Source organism: Maylandia zebra, linkage group LG13 (genome assembly GCF_041146795.1).
Source record: "Maylandia zebra isolate NMK-2024a linkage group LG13, Mzebra_GT3a, whole genome shotgun sequence".
NCBI classification, from domain to species: Eukaryota; Metazoa; Chordata; class Actinopteri; order Cichliformes; family Cichlidae; genus Maylandia; species Maylandia zebra.
This window is the reverse complement of record NC_135179.1, coordinates 18,597,993-18,611,363: the sequence shown is the minus strand read 5'-3', so window position 1 is coordinate 18,611,363 and position 13,371 is coordinate 18,597,993. Positions and strand designations below refer to the sequence as shown.

Sequence of the window (13,371 nt, the reverse complement as noted above, 5' to 3'; positions counted from 1 at the left end):
TCAGGTGTGCATAATTATTAGGCAACGTCCTTTCCTTTGGCAAAATGGGTCAAAAGAAGGACTTGACAGGCTCAGAAAAGTCAAAAATAGTGAGATATCTTGCAGAGGGATGCAGCAGTCTCAAAATTGCAAAGCTTCTGAAGCGTGATCATCGAACAATCAAGCGTTTCATTCAAAATAGTCAACAGGGTCGCAAGAACCGTGTGGAAAAACCAAGGCACAAAATAACTGCCCATGAACTGAGAAAAGTCAAGCGTGCAGCTGCCAAGATGCCACTTGCCACCAGTTTGGCCATATTTCAGAGCTGCAACATCACTGGAGTGCCCAAAAGCACAAAGTGTGCAATACTCAGAGACATGGCCAAGGTAAGAAAGGCTGAAAGACGACCACCACTGAACAAGACACACAAGCTGAAACGTCAAGACTGGGCCAAGAAATATCTCAAGACTGGTTTTTCTAAGGTTTTATGGACTGATGAAATGAGAGTGAGTCTTGATGGGCCAGATGGATGGGCCCGTGGCTGGATTGGTAAAGGGCAGAGAGCTCCAGTCCGACTCAGACGCCAGCAAGGTGGAGGTGGAGTACTGGTTTGGGCTGGTATCATCAAAGATGAGCTTGTGGGGCCTTTGCGGTTTGAGGATGGAGTCAAGCTCAACTCCCAGTCCTACTGCCAGTTTCTGGAAGACACCTTCTTCAAGCAGTGGTACAGGAAGAAGTCTGCATCCTTCAAGAAAAACATGATTTTCATGCAGGACAATGCTCCATCACACGCGTCCAAGTACTCCACAGCGTGGCTGGCAAGAAAGGGTATAAAAGAAGAAAAACTAATGACATGGCCTCCTTGTTCACCTGATCTGAACCCCATTGAGAACCTGTGGTCCATCATCAAATGTGAGATTTACGAGGAGGGAAAACAGTACACCTCTCTGAACAGTGTCTGGGAGGCTGTGGTTGCTGCTGCACGCAATGTTGATGGTGAACAGATCAAAACACTGACAGAATCCATGGATGGCAGGCTTTTGAGTGTCCTTGCAAAGAAAGGTGGCTATATTGGTCGCTGATTTGTTTTTGTTTTGTTTTTGAATGTCAGAAATGTATATTTGTGAATGTGGAGATGTTATACTGGTGTCACTGGTAAAAATAAATAATTGAAATGGGTATATATTTGTTTTTTGTTAAGTTGCCCAATAATTATGCACAGTAATAGTCACCTGCACACACAGATATCCCCCTAAAATAGCTAAAACTAAAAACAAACTAAAAACTACTTCCAAAAACATTCAGCTTTGATATTAATGAGTTTTTTGGGTTCATTGAGAACATGGTTGTTGTTCAATAATAAAATTATTCCTCAAAAACACAACTTGCCTAATACTTCTGCACTCCCTGTATAAAGATATGCTACACCTATCCATAAGACATATAATAAAATAATTAAATAAGAAGGACAATTAAATTGAACCCTCTGAAAATATTTTGAGTCCCTCAAAAGTGAATGCAATATTTCTGTTCAATCCCTTAAGCACACCCTTTCACGACATATTCAGTCTAACATTGAATTTGAAAATAAACAAATGTAAGTATCATGGCAAATCTGCAAACTACTAGTTTTATTATTATTATTTTTAACTAATTAGAGTTGCTGATTCTATAGCTTGAGGATTTGATTTGTTAATTTTCAGTTTAATTGTTATCAATAAAAGGAAAATCATCTGAGAGCAGAATCATCCTGTACACAAACACCGTGCAAACACAGAGTCGCCTCTTTGCATCTGTGTATGTTTCCTGATCTACCTGACCCAAATCGCTCCATATTTGGCTGTAACAGCTTGTCAGACATGCCAAAATGTGCGTCTCTAAACATCATGTCACAGAAACACAACTTTCACTGGGCTGGCTTGTTTAGTCTGTGCAGCTCAGATATTTGGACTCTTGAGCTGCTCAGCATCTAATTAATCTTATTTCCTGAGAGCAGCAGAGTAGTTGGGCTGTCAAACACATGAGCAACCCCCTCGTAACAGTGTCAAACACACAAGAATCGTCGTGTCGTTAAATGCGACACCCATGACCCATGGGTACTCCGGCTCTCGACTCTTCATCTTCTCAATCGTCCTCCTCTTCTCACTACTCATCTTCTATGTCCTCCCTTTGTTCTGATAACACTGCTCATTAATCAGTCTGACTATTACAGTACACATACACACATGTGAGCAAAAAAATACACCTTTTTGCTTCTGACTAAATCTGAACTGTCAGTGCTCAGTGAGATAAAAGGCAGCTCCTAACGGTTTCACTGATTTAAGTAGTTCAAGTACATAGTGGAGACAGATCCATACCAAATTATTCTTTTTCCATAGTCTTCCAACTACCTGTCAAAATGTGTGCGGCTGCCGAGAGGCTAACATATATTGAGACATTAAACTGTTCCTGTGAATTTAAGTACACATGTGCTTATATACTTGTGCATGTGAAAACATTTTAACACATAAACATATTCAATTTACTTTATAGATGGTATTTTGGTTAAATGACATGCTGACCCCATTTATTCAACAAATTAAAACCAGAACTATATATCCCACCTCCATCACTTCTAATTGTCTTATTAGCTCTGTAATAAATCTCCTAAACCTCTTGTGACAGATTAGTGGACCGCAGAATATAGCTTCCTTTCAGCCACACAAAATAGATGTTAAGTTTTCATGGTTGCTGCGCAGGAGCACGTCTAACGTCTGCATTTATTCACCAAAATCTATCAGACATTGCAAAATGTTCCCAACATTGTCATGTTTATGACTGTGTGTATCTGACCAGTTGCTTTTACATATACAAAAGTCTAAGTGGAAGCTAAAAGGGAACAAAGCGTTCTCCATTGCTGCCCCCAGTTTATGGAATAAATGCCTGTGCACTTTAGACAGTCACCTCCACAGCCCATTTTTAAAACACATTTATACTCTCTGGCCTTCGACCGGGCATTATACATTGATCTTACTTTCACGTTTTTGCTTGAGGTAACGTACATATGGTGTCGTTTGTTTGTCCACCAGTGCAATTTCAACCTTGTGGTTTACAGTTCTCTCTCAATGTCTGCAACAGAACCATGGCCACTTGGTTTCTTTGTGCTAAACTTCAAACTGGATTGCCAAAAAAACATAGTGGAAAATCTAAAAAAAATAAATACATTTTATATGTATATATTTATTGGTTGGATAGTGTATGCATTTCCAAAATTCCAGTATTAGTCAGGCTAATTTAAAACAATCAATCAAATTATTATATACTGCTCATAAAGTCAAAAACAAAGGGCAAAAAGTAATTTTGATAGTACTAAATTATTTTATTATCCAGTGGAAAAAAAGCAAACATTGCACCATAAGGTCACACTTTATTTGTATTGTCCAACACTGACAGAGTTGTGTATATACCTCCATGTTTGACTTTCACCCTTTGTTTGTTGTACTGGGCCAGTGATGCATTCATTTTAGTCAAGTTTGTTTCCATTTCAACAGACAGAAAAGCTCACAAAGGCGTTACTTTTTTGGAAATAATGATTTTGTTTGAGGAATACTGTCAGCTGTTTGGTTGACAGAACTAAGGATAAATTTCTTGTCTAAAATGAATTTCAACAAACTAAGACTTGTAGTAATACCCAAAGAAGCCTACATACCTGTGAGAGGCAATCTGGGGTTCGTTATTTGTAATGCAGCAAGGTCAAATTACGCTTTTAAAAAAGTTTTTGTCTTGGTTAACAATCACTATTGTTATCTATTAGATTATCCAAATTAAAGTTATGCACAAACGTTTCCAAATCATTAGTGAAAAGAGGAGAATGTGTTATTCTCTGATGGCACTGATTTGCTATTTGTATCCAAAGTGCATTTTGTAAATCACCAACTTGATCAACTGCAAGCCTTAAACTAATTTTGAATTAAGATTAGGTTAAGGTGAAGACAGCCAATTACATGCTCACTGCCAGTGGAAAAGTGGTTTGTGGAAGAACAAGATGGGGAGGTTTTTTTTTTTGTTTTGTTTTTTTAAATCTTTTGTCATTGAAGTTTTGAATTTCTAAGGATCACAACAAATTATGTTTCTTTTGCCTAAATTCAAGGGTTTGTTTCAGTGAGCCACACTTTGTAAAATATACTTGGACAGACTTCATTGAACTGATGAATTGATAAAGACAATACAAAATGAGTCAGCGCCTTAAAGGAGGTATTACTTTTCCGTTTTGTGCTCCATATTCACATCATGATCTTACGTTGCCCGTGAATTGTTAATGTTCTGATTTTCATCTGCCAGATAATTACAGCTTGTGAATGCAAGATAGATAAACCGTGGGGCTACAATATTGTGTGGCTACAATACAACTTGTCCAAAAACAACACAGTAATTTTCAGTGAAACAGAGTCCGAACAATTTAATCTTGCTTTCAGTCAACTTGAATAAAATTTTGGCCAGCTAAAGAAAGTATGTCTGAAAACCTTTTTGTTTTCCAAAGATTATAGTAATCTGTATCAAATGCTGGTGAATAATACTACACAATGACACTGTGACAATGTCTTGGTTAGTCTTTTGTTGTAAAGGTTTGGCTACCAAGTGTAACAATGCAACCTTTGCAGAGGACAGGCTGCAGTTGAAAGAGGGCGGTTAGATAAGCGACCAGAGTCAATCCAAAGCTGCTGCAGCTTCTGGGTGAGACAAGCAGGTGGGACGTTGCGCCATCACGTTATCAATCAGATGACACTTTATTTATGCTGACATGGTATAACTGAAGCTGAGACCCTAAAACCTGCAGAGTGGGAATCCATAAACACTGAATACAACTACAGAGTGTGAGTGTGTGTGTGTGCGTGCGTAAAACTTTTACTGAGCTTTACTGTGTTTAATGCATAAACTACTGCAGCATACTTTCCGCTACCTTCCCCCTTTCTTTTCCAGCAGGACAGCCTAAGAAGGAGTGTAATCCTGGCCAATCCCTGTTTTACTTGGTGACTCACCCATCCAGCAGCAGAATGGCGTTCTTCCGGGGTCGTCCTGCGTTGGGGCCAAAGAGGTGAGCTCGGTGGTAGAAGCGCACAGACTGCAGCAGGGTACGTAGTTTGGTGTAGTCCTGAGCCAACTGGGTGCTGTTGACCGCACGACCCACCATGCTGCGGTACGCATTGGGCTCTGGAAAGAGAAGACACAGTAGACTGAGGAAGATAAGAGTTTATACAAGCAGCATTGGGAAGATGACAAAGAATGATGTTGTTGTTGTAGTCTGATCCTGCTCTTAGAATATCCAACAGCCAGTAGAAAAAAAGGATAATTGGCCAATTCACAGTAATACAGACAGATGGACATTGCTTCAAGGGAATAGCCAAAGCACACAGGGTGGCCTTGCAGAATCAGTAAGCCTAAGAGAGTGAAGCATTTTTACAAAAGGAGAAAGACTGAACTTTTGCAGACTCATTGTTGATTAACAACTTCACTGAAGATTTTTCTGTACCAGGCTGTTTCATCCTAAAAACATAGGCTGCTAACATGTCTGCTTTATTAGTGTATGTTGATATGCTGTTTATGAGAACTATGAAATGATTAACTGCACATTTTAAAAGATAACCTTTAATTCATCATATAAATGTCCTCTATATCTTGTGCTACCTCAGCAATTTACTTGAAATTATTTCCTTTGTTGCAGTCACATATAAAGTTATTAGACATATGCTGCTACTCTTAGGCTTAGGCTGAAAAAAAGGGTGATAATAAGTTTTTAATGTGAGGGTATTTTTAGATTTTCAGAAAATTAAAAGAAAAAAATAGTTTACCCCTATGCGAACCCTTGGATTAACCCTTTAACTGCTACTGAACTTAAAAATCCTTCATTAAATCTGCAACAGTTTACTTTAGTTCTGTAACAAATTTGTATTACAAGTGACAATACAAGCATGAACTGTTATACTGCATTTAGTTTATACTTCGAATTTAATTTACTGCACTCAACCAGAGAGAATAATGATATGATTTTGGCAATAAAAACTATACAGTATGTTACCTTTAAAACGCTTTCTTTTCCTTTTACTCCTCTAAATATTTTAAATAGTATCAAAACTGCAGATATGATTGTAAGTCATGTGTTTTAGTAGACAGTTTGAAGTATGTTGCTGTACTGACCATTGCCCAGCTCCCAGGAGATGTTGTATTTCTTCCCAGCGCTGTACTTCAGGAGGCTGAGGGTGGAGGAGGTGTTCCAGGAGTTGTCTGGATTTCTGTGTAGTGCGTTGAGCCCCAGGATCAGGTGCAGGCCAGCACAGTCGGCAAAGTTGTACAGTTTGTCTAAAGACCTGGCTGGGAAAAACCCACAAAGCAGTTGTAACTTTGATTCTTTTTACGCGTATGGAATCATATGACCACATGAACATGATAGAAAACATGTGTAACTCATGGATTCCCTGATTCACATGCCCTCTGTTTCTATATGTTTATGTATACAGTAGCCCTTAAACCATATCTGTGGTGCTTTCTGCACCACAACTATGTATGTTTGCAACCGGCTACATTTTCTTTTCATTAAAAAAAAAAAAGAAGAAGATGGAAAGGTGTTGACATTATGTAACATTATGCACTTTTATTATACTTATTTTAAAGTCAGCTTTATCAAAACATACCTTCAGACTTGGAGGGAAACAAAATTGGAGCAGTATAGGTTTGTGTCACGTGTATACTACTGTATTTACACTGTGAGTACTATGAAACCTGCTTAAAAACTTAAGATAATTAATCAGTTATGATAAAAACAAATCCAAAATGAGAATTCCAATAATTAATTGTTTTTACATTAGCTACTGAACAATATCTAAGCTGGTTCTGCTCAGTTCTTTGTGGATCAACTGATCAGTTTATTCGCATAGTGAAAATAGAAGTAAATCAACCAGAAATAGAGCCCAGCTTTGAGGAATGTTTATCTTGTCTGTGGCGTAGGTAACATTGTTGTGATTAACTGTGTACAAAGTTGCTTCCACCACTTCAGCTTTCAAACTAAACCATTCAAACAACCAAAGAGGACAACATTCCTTAGCCATACTGTGTAAGTACTCTGTAAGATGTACTTGAATAAACTGACTGCACGTGGTGCAGGATATACCTGGAATGTATTCTGCAACCAGTTCTGAATTTCGTGTGTTCATTTTTACACACGACAGCAGAGTTTCTTCCTTCAGCAACATTCAGTGAGAAGAATGCAGACAGACTGATTTTCCCATCATGGACTCCTGTGGTGATGCGCTCCTCAAAGCATCAGGCACAGGATTGTTCTGTTCTGTTCTGCAGCTGACTGCTCACTCATGTTTATGTCTGCTGTCTTCATTATTCTCCCTATGCAGTAGAGGATAAGGCCAACTGCAGATGTTGGCATACAGTGAGAGTGCCAAAAGTGTTTGTTTATATTTTAATGTGTGACTGTAGGCTGCTCCTGGATATCTTAGGCTCTTGTTTTGAAATTTAATCTGTTTGAATTCATTCCATTAATGTAAATATTACCCTGAACTCTAACCCTTACTTCCTAGGTTCAACAGGGACCAGATGAAGACTGTGCAGGTCTGGTTCCTGCTAGAATTTGCTCTCAGCTCTGGATTTGGCACCACCTGAGTTTGCCAAATGATAGCTTTGTCCAAAGTGGAATGAAGACAAATGCAGAGCAGACTCGTGTGCATGTAAAAGGTTTGGATACGTGTCATGCCAATAAAAGGCATAGTATTTAAAAATGGATACAACTAGCTTCAACAGAGGACACATTTAAATAGTGAGTAATGCTTATTAAGTTATATCTGAACTCAAATGTGTTTGTGTATTCAGCATTTACTCCAACCCTTTATTTCTAGTAGAGCACTGGCTATGTATAATCCAAAGAGCAAATAGAGAGAACAGAAAGATTGCTTGTTGCACCTGGCATTAATCTGCTCTCTGCTAATAGCAGGACAAAGCCTGAAAAGCAAAAAATGTTTGCAGCAACAATAGCTTTATTCCACAAAGCTCTTTTGGGGAGTGTATATCTCCTGGGTAAACTCCCCGTTCTCTGTCTCATTAATAACTATCAATAATGTTATTATCATAACTGCTATTATTGTAACTTCTTCCCTTTGTGGTTGGAATCAGAGTGGCGTCTGTTTGCAGCAGCAGAGTTGAGGGCAACTGGACAGAGAAAGTAGGGCCAGATGTGGCTGTCAAGATGAGTGATTCCAGGCCTTTCCTCACCTGATATCTGAGCAGAAGGCAACCAGCCTTACTGCAAGACACAGCTAGCAGGCCTGCAAACACATCATAAAAGCATCATGAGATGTATCAAGCTACTAAAAATACTGTTTCTCTGCTGGCTGATCTAAGAGCAGTGTGTAAAATAAGAGTCTATGTGTGCATGTCAGGCTGGTTACTGCTAAATCTTTATACCGAGTCTAGGTCTTAAGCTTATGAAACACACGTATCTGTTGTCGTATAAGCTGAAGGTGCTAAAAGATATTTTGCACTCAGTAATTTTAAACATAAATTTTGCTTTTCACCTAGACTATTAGATAAATAATTGCATGTTTGACAGCATACTCATCTAACGGATCTATTATACAGACTTTATAAATGCATATTTATTTATATGCATACTATGATTCCAGCTTATCAAATGAAAGGATCTGTCATTTCTCCTGTAAGTTAAATGAACAGGGAAAATAAACATGCTCCCCCCCAAATATCTGAAGAAATCAACTTGGTACCTGCAAAGGTATGACCTCTATCATTATCAGAATTTTTGGACATATTTTTGATTTTGGTTAAATAACTAGTAATCGAAATGATTAGTTGCAGCTCTAGCAGTCTTAGCACTGTATTTATACTTATTGTAAAGAAGAGTTGAAATTAAGGCTGACCTAGACCCATTTTGTGTGTCCGATTATGGGTAAAAAAGAAATATATAAAATATATAAAATTCTGTTGATAAGGTCTCCTTTTTAAAATAAAAGCAATCCCCTGTTAGCCCATTGGTGAGCAGTTGTTGGAGTCTCTTTTTCACACTGACAGCAGCTTGTAAAGAACATACATTACAGCATAGCCCAGCATAGCAAAGCTCTTGCTTATCATCTAGGAGGTGGAGATCATGTGTTTTCTTAAAAGCAGAAACAGGTATATTTGCTATCCTGATGTCAGAAAATCTGCGACTTACTGGGGCAAACTTGACCCCCATACATAAAGCTATGCAGACACTAAAAAGCCTTTAAGATACAAGTCAGTGATCTTGGTCAGACAAAATGAAGGCACTGTAAATTAATCTATTTCATCTGTTATAGCTCACCATCACATCTGTGTGATGCTAGAGCACAAATGCTCCAGGATTCAATGAACTCCAGAGACATACTGTGGTTGGAATTCTGAAGGGAATACCAGAACTTACTATTTCTGGATAATCACTCACAAACTTAGACACAGATAATCAATAAAGCAAACATTAAATTGTCTTTTCTGTTCATCCCAATTACATTTAATAATATCTCTGAAGCACTTATCATTATTCAGCTTTCAGTTTTTAAGAAAACTAAATCCTTCAGAAACAGGTCTTACATTGTAATGTGGTTTAAAACAGGTCTCAAAATTCTCAATTACACACAAAACAATGAAAGCCTGTCTAAGAGGTCAGACTTTACTGTACTCAGCTACAATCTTCTCTTTTATCTTACAAACAGTCCAGCCAGAAACAAGCAGAACAAACCCCAGAAAGCCGTGTGTGCACGGGTGTGTATTTGCTTATATGTGTGATTCTGCTGGCGTGCCTTTGTGTGTTTGTGTGTAGCGGAAAGAGTGGAGTCTGGATATTGTCAAGCTGTCTATCTGATAGAAAAGCCGGCTCTGTGAAGCAGAGCGGCCGGCAGCATCAGTCAGCGATATGCCTCATTTCTGCAGTTCTGCATATTCCTTCAAACACTGAGGTACACATATGTCTATTTGCACCAGGCCTCTATGCACTCACACAGTGTTTACTGGTTTACATACCACCCACATGAGCAGACACCCATTTAAAGTTTCCAATGAAATCCCACTCTTTTCTAGCACTGTGCTTTCACTAGGTTACTGTAGCTGACAGGACAGGTGTATTTTTACATGAAAGTTGTTGCTATTACAGCTTGGATTTGTTTCACTTTTGAGCTGCTAGATTTGCCTTCGTTATATCACACAGCCTCACTAAAATTTCATAAAAGTTATGAAAAACAGATTGAGACGAGGATCACACAACAGAGCTTAAAAAAGCAAGGGACGGCATAAATATAAAAACCTAAAATTTGAACTTAAAACATGAAGCACCATCAGGATTTCTTTTAAATCACAGAGATACTATATTAAGACTATATTTTTATTATCAGTGAACAACCACATTTAACTGAGAGTATACATTACACAAAAACATTGCAACCATTCCAGACTACTCTGCAACATATGTTTTTGTGTACTGGGAGGAAAGTGAATGCAGGCTACAGATATGCAGACAGAACAAGTAGCCTTTCCTGCCTAAAATGTGAGGGATCATTTGGAATTTAGTTTCAGTGATTTATGAAAACATTTCTTGCTTTGAGCATCAAAAACAGAGTATATCCATGCATTCTCCACCATTTATGCCTTGGGAGACAAAAATACCAAGCACAGCAGAAATTAGTTTTCTGTTTTCATTAGATATTTAATTCAATACCGAAACAAAGTTGCCAACACAATTTACAACTACTAGTTGAATGGAAATCAGTCTGGAGTGGGTGTGTGCACACATTCACACACACAAATTTCAAACCCAAAATGTAACCATACCCTATTCTTAATGCCTTCACCTTTAAAATGTTATGATTTATGCCATAGGACTTGGCTTTTGTGCTCATTAGGATGACATGTCTGCATAATTTGACTGTGTAAACAGACCTAGGTCCCCACAACATGAGTAATACCCGGACCGCTCACAGAAAAAAAGACTGCAGCTGAGTTCTGGCTTGCTTTAAAAGCCAAATCAAAACTGAATCCTCAAGAGACATGTGCAGACAGGGTAGAAGGCTGTTTAGAGAAATTAATTGTGAGTCTTTTTTCCTGTTTATGGACACAATATGTTTTCCATAGATGCACATGTGGCAGTCAAGTTTCCAGAGTTCTTGAAAAGTGTCCACACTGCTAATGAAGATGATCTAAAATGAATTCTAAAACTTTTTATGTTATTTTTCTTTCCTCTAATGATTTAATAACTTTGTAGATGTAGGTGGAAAAGAGAGTTATGCATGAAATAAAATCACACTGAGCACACTGCCGCCCTGTAGGTGCTTGTAATTTTCTCTGTCAGCTGTAAAAACTCACAGCGCACTGGCTTAAAGTTTGCAGTGAAACGCACACTGTAAACTCAATGGGGAAAAGATGGTGGAAATGGCTATTCTGAAACAATACATCCATCAAATTATTGTTAACATGCTGGAGAAAATTGTTGATGACAGTTTATGAGGCTTTACCAGATGGATTAAAATTAATCTAACATTTATACTTACACACAACACGTGCGGTTACAACATGCAAGATGATGTCATGAAAGATTTGGAATTAAACTGCCCAAATATCCAGGAAAACTCAAGCTCAGTGCATTTATCATCGCCACCTCCATTATGGCTACAATTTCCAGCAGCTCCAGTGGTTCATCTCTGCCTTCTGTTTCTCATTGGTCGGGTCATCCACTAACCAGATCCTCTCGGGCTGCAGAGCAAGACCGTGTGACTGAAGCAAGATCATCTGAAGACTGATATATCCAATTATTTCAACAGCTAGTCAAATGCTCAAGAGCAGCTATCGATCAAACCGCAGTTTAACAATTCATCCATATCGGTGAAACCCAGACCAGTATACTGTTACGGTCGCTGTGCACAAAGATGTTAAAAGAGGTGTTTTGCTATGTTCGCGTGGTATATCTATGACTTACCCTGACGCTAGCTTGACACTGAATGTTATGGTTGCGCAGAGGGAAAATGTGGTTCTAATATACTGCGAGCCTGTGCTGCTCCACCAGCATGTTGCACAGAACCCAACGCCTCCATGTTTACACAAACACACATCTCCACATGGACTCTCCTTTCATACAGGGGGGCTCCACTTCAGCAAAACCATTCAGGTCAAACCACTTTTGTATTTTGTAAGAATGCAAGATATGTGGTGGGCACCTGTTTTCAATTCTGTTAGTAGAGGGGGACTGATATGTGTGTGCGTCCATATGTGTTGAAACCAGAATGTGAGAGAGAGATTATCTCAATCTGTGAATTTGCTCTGACTAGACTTGTGTGTGGCCCCCTTCTGTGAACCCAGTGTAAAGAGATGCAGAGCAGCTCGACAGGACTGCTGAGTAAGATGAGTGGTATGTTAACATACGCTGTTCTTGATGTAAAGTACAACAACTCTGTGCTCCTGTGTGTGTGTGTGTGTGTGTGTGTGTGTGTGTGTGTGTGTGTGTGTGTGTGTGTGTGTGTGTGTGTGTGTGTGTGCAAGCACTATTTTCCCTAGTGTTCCAAACAAGGCAAGAGGATGCAGCATGTAACAAATGAAAGGCAGTGAAATGGACAAAATGACATCAAGTGTCTTTTATTGGCTTTGGGCCATGTAACTCAAACCACTTGTTGGGGGGAAAGGGTGTGGGTGTGTTTGGGGTGTGAGTGGTTTTCACATCTGTTTGGCAATGGCCGCTGTCTATCACTCCCTAATGGGAAAAGCACGCTTGTTAGATACTAATGACCTCATTGGCTTGTAAAGATACAAGGTGTGCGCAAGGAGTGAATTCCCAGGAGAGAAACATCACCATGTCTGTTGTATTTGTATGTACTGTGGAGCTACCTATAAACCACTACCAAACACAACCAAAGCACGAAGTAATACAGCAGCCATTATCATTAGCCAAAATTGTTGTGAATGATTCTTTTATTACAAACTGACAGACTGTTTAGTAACTTGTGAATCGAACTGAGGGTTCATCGCTGTCTAAGGCAAACAGTTGTCTTCATAACAAGATGATTAAGATGGCCAATCTGCAGCTTCTTTGCAATGTGCAACCAATTCTAATATTTGAACACCCAGCATTTACATTCAAAGCGACACCACAAAGGCACGCAATTAGTCAAATTCGATGAAGTTACTCTTCTAATATTATTGTATTACAGACAGGAAGTAATAGAAATAAAAGGGTTTTTTGATAAGCAAAAGAAATGCTTCTTGATGGACAGGCTAGTATTGCCAGTTGGCAGGGCACTGAGACAAAATATAAACTAACTTGCATAACTGTCTAGGGATGGATAGTATTTTGTTAGCAGTCATACTGAAGAATAAGACCTACACCATGTTTGCTGCAAA

General features: G+C 38.8%; 1 protein-coding gene across 1 annotated transcript in view; it reads right to left on the bottom strand.

Annotated features, from left to right (window-relative positions):
- hpse2 (heparanase 2) overlaps positions 1–13,371 on the bottom strand; it is a 51,320-nt gene that overhangs the window by 17,444 nt on the left and 20,505 nt on the right. The window contains exons 4-5 of the mRNA XM_004555815.2: positions 6,154–6,327; positions 4,998–5,169 (exon numbers count right to left, since the gene is read on the bottom strand). Coding sequence (XP_004555872.2) covers positions 4,998–5,169; positions 6,154–6,327 — 346 coding nt within the window. The remainder of the gene's footprint in view (positions 1–4,997; positions 5,170–6,153; positions 6,328–13,371) is intronic.